At 34.6% G+C, this 7978-nt stretch overlaps 1 protein-coding gene across 1 annotated transcript; it reads right to left on the bottom strand.

Moving 5' to 3' along the window:
- Nucleotides 1-5971: 5971 nt before the first annotated feature.
- On the bottom strand, nt 5972-7419 carry LOC135124811 (G-protein coupled receptor dmsr-1-like). The gene is made up of 3 exons (XM_064050033.1): nt 6967-7419; nt 6261-6917; nt 5972-6213 (listed from the first exon to the last, which is right to left on the bottom strand). The coding sequence occupies exons 1-3, from the start codon at nt 7200-7202 to the stop codon at nt 6120-6122; spliced, it is 987 nt and encodes a 328-aa protein (XP_063906103.1). The 5' UTR covers nt 7203-7419; the 3' UTR covers nt 5972-6119.
- Nucleotides 7420-7978: the final 559 nt, after the last annotated feature.

Below are 7978 nucleotides of genomic sequence, written 5' to 3' on the forward strand. Positions count from 1 at the left end.
ACATGGTTAAAATGGTACATTTTTGCAAGGAAAAGGAAATCGATATTTCCGTATACAAATTTAAAATTTTAAACATATTTTAAGTTTCATGTTGTGAAAAGAAATCTACACATATTAAAACAAAAAGACAAAATGTAAGCCCGCCCACCCGCCCTATCTCAATTGTGATGATTTTTTTTATTCGCAGTGAAGCAAGAGGGCGGAGTTTAACTGCAAAATATTTATTTTTTTACAAGAAATTGAAAACATGTTTTTGAGTTTCGTGTGATTCAAAGGATTCGATGTATACATTAAGAAAAAAAGACAAAATGTAAGCCCGCCCACCCACCCCATCTCAATTGTGATGATTTTTTATTCATAGAAACTTAAAACACGTTTAAATTGATAAATGTGGATTTTGCAATTAAGCTCCACCCCTAGGTTTGCCAGCGAATGAAAACTTCATTACTATTTAGATCAGGGCAGGTATGGGTGGGGCTTCACATTTGGTTTTAATATTTTCTTAAGATACATGGTATCTATGAATAACATGATACTCAAAAACATGTTTTTAATTTCTCATAGAGAAATAAGGATTTTGCAGTTAAGCCCCGCCCCCTTGATTCACGACGAATAAAAAAATCATCACAATAGAGACAGGGCGGGTGGGCGGGCTTTCATTTTGCAGTTAAGCTCCGCCCTCGTGCTTCACTGCGAATAAAAAAATCATTCCCTGTCTCAATTGTGATGATTTTTTTATTCGCAGTGAAGCAAGAGGGCGGAGCTTAACTGCAAAATACTTATTTCTTTAAAGAAATTGAAAACATGTTTTTGAGTATCGTGTGATTCAAAGGATTCGATGTACACATTAAGAAAAAAAGACAAAATGTAAGCCCGCCCACCCACCCCATCTCAGTTGTGATGATTTCTTATTCATAGAAACTTAAAACACGTTTAAAATGGTATATGTGGATTTTGCAATTAAGCTCCACCCCTAGATCTGCCAGCGAATGAAAACTTCATTACTATTTAGATCAGGGCAGGTATGGGTGGGGCTTAACATTTGGTTTTAATATTTTCTTAATATACATGGTATCTATGAATAACATGATACTCAAAAACATGTTCTTAATTTCTCATAGAGAAATAAGGATTTTGCAGTTAAGCCCCGCCCCTTTGATTCACGACGAACAAAAAAATCATCACAATTGAGACAGGGCGGGTGGGCGGGCTTTCATTTTGCCTTTTTTTCCTTAATATTTATATATATATTTTCACAACAAGAAACTTAAAACATGGTTAAAATGGTACATTTTAGCAAGGAAAAGGTAATTGATATTTCCGTATAAAATAAAAAATAAATACAAATTTTCCATTTTAAACATGTTTTAAGTTTCATGTGGTGAAAAGAAGTCTACACACATTAAAACAAAAAGACAAAATGTACCCCGCCCACCAGCCCTGCCTCAATTGTGATGATTTTTTTTATTCGCACTGAAGCATGAGGGCGGAGTTTAACTGCAAAATATTTATTTCTTCACAAGAAATTAAAAACATGTTTTTGAGTATCGTGTCATTCAAAGAATTTTATGTATATTAAAAAAAAAGGAAACATATTAGCCCCGCCCACCCACCCCATCTCAATTGTGATGATTTTTTATTGTTACAAACTTAAAGCACGTTTAAAATGGTAAATGTGGATTTTGCAATTAGGCTCCGCCCCCAGGTCTGCCAGCGAATGAAAACTTCATTACTATTTTAGATCAAACCAGGTATGGGTGGGGTTTAAATTTTTCTTAATATACATAGCATTCTTTGACCAACACGATACTGAAAAACATGTTTTTATGATAACTCGTAGAGAAATAAGGATTTTGCAGTTAAGCCCCGCCCCCTTGATTCACGACGATTAAAAAAATCATCACAATAGAGACAGGGCGGGTGGGCGGGCTTTCATTTTGCAATTAAGCTCCGCCCTCTTGCTTCACTGCGAATAAAAAAAATCATTCCCTGTCTCAATTGTGATGATTTTTTATTCATAGAAACTTAAAACACGTTTAAAATGGTAAATGTGGATTTTGCAATTAAGCTCCACCCCTTGGCTCACGACGAATAAAAACATCATCACAATTGAGACAGGGTGGGTGGGCGGGGCTTATATTTTGTCTTTTTTTCTTAATATGTGTAGATTTATTTCGACAACAAGAAACTTAAAACATGTCTAAAATGGTAATAATCAACTTAAATCCTGCACTTAATACTTACTTAAAAACCTGCACAATAAGCAGTTTTTTTTTATTTATATAGAAATAATAATAATAATAATAATAATACATATGGAAATGTTCCTTACGTAGTGGACAAACGCCTAAACACGTCAAAATTGACACAGTCCAAACCAGGAAAACGTCTTTCTGGTACAACTTGATTTACAAAAACCCTCCAATTTGTTATAGTTTGGCGACGGAAGTTACTTAAAAATTGATTGCTGTATCGCAACAAATGCTGAACTGCATGCCACTAACTACAGAGAATAGTTTCAATGGATCAGTCAATCTCTTCTAAACCAATAACAAAAATTAAGAAGCCAGTAACAAATTTTAATAACAAGTTTTCACAACAAAGATAATAATAAACCGTTTAAGCTTTTTGCCAACTAATTTTGGCACGTGGCCAAGTTCTATCTGATCGAACTGTGACAAATTAAGCACTTCTTCTGCATTAGAATCAATTAAACTAATAAAAAATTAGTCGAAGGCTTGTAGCCTTCTTTGAAAAATTATTAAATTTTACCATGCTTCGATAACCCTAAAATCTTTCAAAACCCAGTTGTAAAATGTCGTTACACCAATTTAAAATCAGCTAAATAATAATTTTTCTAAAAATCTGGATTTATTGTACTTAAGGGGCGAGGGAAGTTCTGTCGAAAGTTTCGATATTACAATTTTTCGTTTTTCATTTTCTTTCATTTTTCAGTGTTTCGGTTTCATAATTTTCGTCTTTCCAACTTTAATTTTTCAATTTCTCCACTCCAAAATTTTTAGTTTTTGTTAAAAATTTGCAAATTTTCTACATATCAATTTTTCATTTTTTGATTTTTCCAGTTCTTGATGTTTATTTTTCATTGTCAGGATTTTTTTATTTTCGTTCTCGATTTTATATCAGAATTTTTGTTTTTCATTTCCCTTATTTTTTCAAAATTTCTATCAGACTTGTAATTTTTCGTTTATTCAGTTTTTCAAATCTCAAAATTTGATTTTCCTGGATTGTTCAATTTTTGGTTTCAATTTGTCCGATTTCTTAAATTTTTAATACATAAATATTTGGATTTTACAATACCATTTTTCGATTTTGAACTTCGATTTTTAAGTTTTTCGTTTCTTCTATTTTTTTAAGTTCTTGATTTCCAGTTTTTAGATTTTTCAAAGTTTTGATTTTATTCTTTCTCGTTTTTTTATTTTGATTTTTCAATTTCACAATTTTGCTATTTTCCATTTTTTTGATTCGAAAGTTTGAGAAATTGAAAAATGAAAAATCGAAAAATTAAAAAATCTGAAACAAGTGGAAAACCGGAAAATCGCAAAATCGATGAAGTTGAAAATCAAAAAACTAAAATTCAAGAAATTTAAAAATAAAAAAAATCGGAAAATTGGAAAACCCAAAAATTGCAAAATCGATAAACTGGAACACTGAAAGATTAAAAAGTTGAAAAATCAAATATCGAGAGCTGAAAAATTAAAAATCGTAAAATTGAAAAAGTGTTATCATTTTAAAAATTATGATTACATATTCAAAATGAAAACTAGAAAAATCGCAAATCAAAATTGAAAAATCTAAAAATTGAAAGTTTTTTCTATTCTTTATCAACATAAAATCCAACTATCGTTATTCAGATAAAATAAGAATAAAGGAACAAAATGGAATAGGGAAGGGTGGGCGGGGCTACTGTTACTTTGTTTTAAATCTTAGATTCTGCCGCTTGTCAAAATAGAATACAATTCCCTTTTTACAGTAACTAAAATAAGACAATGAAATAGAGAAAAAAGGTGGGCGGAGCAGAGTTTACTTTTTTCTAAAGCGTCTTATAAGTAAACACTAGCCCCGCCCACTCACACTTTCTTTATTCCAGTGACTATTCTTAATACTGTTCAGTCGTATCTTAGCAAGTAGTAGCCCCGCCCACCCGCCCTCTGTTCTCATAGACGGTATATCATTTGCCAAAATTAGTCTTAACTTGGCAAGTGCTAGCCCCGCCCACCCGCCCTCTATTTTTCTGAAGGTGTCATTTGCTAAAATCACTCTTATCTCAGCAAACAAACAAAAATAAAAACCTAAAAAATTGAAAATTGGTAAAACTGCAAAAAATTGCAAAATCTAAATAATGAAACATCAAAAAGTTGGAAAATCGAAAAACTAGCAAAATTAATTAATTTTTAATTGATCAAATTAAAGACCTCATTTTTTAGATCTGCTTATACAGAGTCACTCAAAAAAATTAATGAATCAGTCAATTAATTTTATTCAGTAAGCATGGTAAATTGTTAATCAAAATATGTTTTATATTCCCCCCAAAAAATTGATGACGTCACTCAAAATTTTTCCGAGTACATTCTACCCAAAATGTATTTATCATTACAATACAATACTGTTATTATTCAATTTCCATTGTACAATACAAAAAATAAGTCAATGAAATGGAGAAGGAAGGTGGGCAGGGCTAAATTCAGCTTTTTTCTAGTTAGCCCCGCCCACCCACCCCCATCTTCGTTCCAGTGACTATTCTTAATTTTTTTTTCTTAGAAAATATGTAATTTACTAAAATCAATTTTACCTTAACAAGTACTAGCCCCTCCCACCCACCCGTTTATTTTATTAGAGGGTATGTCATTTGCCAATTTCAGCCTTATCTTGGCAAGCACTAGCTAAGTACCTGCTAAGATAAGAGTGATTTTGGCAAATGACATATCTTCTGAGAAAATACAGGGTGGGTGGGCGGGGCTAGTATTTGCTAAGATAAAACTGATTTTGGCAGATGAGATACCCTCTAAGAAAAGAGAGGGTGGGTGGGCGGGGCTAGTACCTGCTAAGATAAAAGTGATTTTGGCAAATGACATACCCTCTAAGTAAAGAAAGGGTGGATGGGCGGGGCTAAGTTTAAGTTTTTCCTACGGAACCTTAGTATTGTTTAGTCATTTACCAAAATCAATCTTATCTTAACAAGTATTAGCCCCGCCCACCCGCCCTCTATTTTCTTCGGGGGTATGCAATTTGCCACAATCAGTTTTATCTTAACAAGTACTATACTGCACCAAGCCAAGGTCATATACGTGTCCTTGCAAAAATGTTGAAATTTTCCATCTTCTTCTTGTACATTTCAATATTCATTCAAACATTACTTCACAAAAGTTATAACACCGAACTAACTATAAGTAATTTGTTTATTTTTGGGTTTTAAATTATTAATGAATTTGCTAAAGCACCCCGCTTTGTTAAAGTTTACAAGCGATAATTAAACATTAGCGAGTTTTATAAAGTTTATTTATTATTCACACTGTAAGCACAGAACAAAAAGTGTGACACTTATTTATCTTTAAAAAAAGTTATAGGTTATACTTATTACTGTCATCTCAGTTCAGTCGAGAAAACAAGACAAAAAACGCATTGAAATGTCAAGTCGCGTCTGAATAAGTTCCATCCTTGTAATACGCTTTGCATCCTCGCACGTCCCAAATGGACTTTTCTTGTTATAATATACATAAAACGACTTTAGTTGATAATTATTTGAAATGCGAGATTTATTTATGCGGTTCGTCTGTAGTAGGTATGGATTTTCTAGACAGTGTCATTAATAAAATGAAACCAATATAAAAGGTGTACATTTTTTATTAAACCGTGACAACGATAACAATACATCACATAAAACATGTCTCAGAATAAATTTTCTGATGTAAAGATACATATATAAAGTGAAAATTGGCATAGTATATAGGTACATTAAAAAATGGTGTAGGATTACCAAGTTTGAGCAGTGTGATTAAATATTACGACGGGTCACAATTATGGTATAATTAACACCGAAAATTCACATTGTCGACGTTCAGTGGTGCCAACTCAAAGCCAACTCTGACTCAAAACGTTAATCACACTCTTGAATTACAAATGCGTTTCAAGGAAAAACTTTCCACTGACCATTCGTTAAGAGTCGCTGATTTGGCTTCGATTTTCGCTGGTACCCTATAAAAAACAATCCTTATTTTAATTATCGCAGACGTCATACTCACGTGCACCCGAAGATCCTTTCCCTGATGAGCAACCCAAAATTCTTCCGAAACATCCTGTTCATGAAACAATATAAAATGAAATTGATGGCCCCGCTGACCAGCGCTAGAATATCCATCACAGCCCCGTACTGTTGGTAACAATCCAGGAACAAATTCTTCCCTTTGATACCAATAAAGAAGGCAAAAATTCCCTGTGGAAACTCAGTTATGAGAAACAAAACCAAAACCGCGATTAACATCTTCGTAGTGCGTTCCGCTCGGCGCTCCGTCTTCAAAGGTTTCGTCGCTTTAGAGTGACCATCTTCCCTGAAGACGTAGCAGACGTAGCTGCGTAGCACTTGCTTGCGTCGTTTAGCGATGAAGAGGGTGCGAATGAGCCAGGAACTTATGACGGTGAGGATACAACAAGGAAGTAGTTTGATGAAGACGGCGTAGATCCAGAAGTTGATTTTGAGTAGAGTCTTGTCAGTTCTGAAGGTCTCGCTAAGATCGGTGTGGTAGAGGGTATACTTGGTGGTGTTTTCAATGATGGGTTCACTGGTGATGGAAATAGTGACGTAGGTGGGAGTGCACAGGATTAAAGGAAGAATGGTACTGATGGTAATGCCAAGAGTGCACCTGGAGTGGGAGCAGAAGATGTGTTGTCGGGCAGGGTAGCTACAATTCACAGTTAAAAAATCACCCTTGTGGATTTCTTTAACTATACCGTAAGGCTAAAAATCTCCACACTGCTAACATCAGTGTTAAGCAAATTGACGTTGTGTGAAGAGTTTGGGCGAAGTGGATATGGAACAAGATGTAGATGGCCCCCAGAAGAGGAAAGTCGAGGTTTTTGGGCAACACTATATAGTAGTAGTAGACGTAAGGGACATATTCCAGCATTACTAACACGTCTGTTACGGCTAAAGCCGTCAAGATTCGGTTAATCGGTGCGTTGATCATCTCCTTCTGGCTTAAAACAATCACGTTTAGAATGTTGGCAATACTTCCAAGGATGCAGACAGTCAGTGCGATGAACGGGTGGTAAGTTCGGGCGTAGGTTTCGGCGTAGTAGCGCAAGGTGTCGCCACAGTCGACGTTCTCATTGGTTAGATTATCCCCTTCTAGGTGATTTTCGTTACTCTTGTTAATATAATGTAGAAAAATTTGGATGTCGATTTCGCTGACGTTGTGGGTGGTGTTGACAAGATAGCCACGAATTATAGTCATTACTTGTTGAAGCGCACTCTTCTTAGAAAGTGCCGCCATTTTGTGTCCCACCTTCGCACAAGTTTCAAAAATTGTAGTGTCTACGTGTTTTTTATAAATCGAAGCTTCTAAAAATAAACCACAACAAAACCACCAAAAAAACTGTGTTCGGCCTAAGAGAATAACGAAATAGAAAAAAAACAATAAGATAAACAAACCCTGATGAACTAAATAAAACTGTCTAATAACGTCAACAAAGAAAATTATTAAATAACAACCTGAAATTACCTCCAAGCGCTGCAGAAAAAACGGTGCGTGAATTCGAGCGCACGAGGATAAAATCCGAGCTTTCGGGGCAAAAGTCGCGAACTTACTGACAATTTCTGTGCTTTGGTTTGTGGACAGACTGAGCGCATGTCTCGTAAAATCGCGTCTAATAAAATCACAGATTTGTTGGTTTTTTGTTTATTAAATTGATTTGCGTATTAATGAGTTCCGTTTCCTGAAGTTATTGCAGTTTCCGTTGTTTG

Source organism: Zophobas morio, unplaced genomic scaffold (assembly GCF_036711695.1).
Source record: "Zophobas morio isolate AGI-343-1 ecotype UQ-CSIRO unplaced genomic scaffold, CSIRO_AGI_Zmor_V1 ptg000008l, whole genome shotgun sequence".
In the NCBI taxonomy this organism is placed as follows: domain Eukaryota; kingdom Metazoa; phylum Arthropoda; class Insecta; order Coleoptera; family Tenebrionidae; genus Zophobas; species Zophobas morio.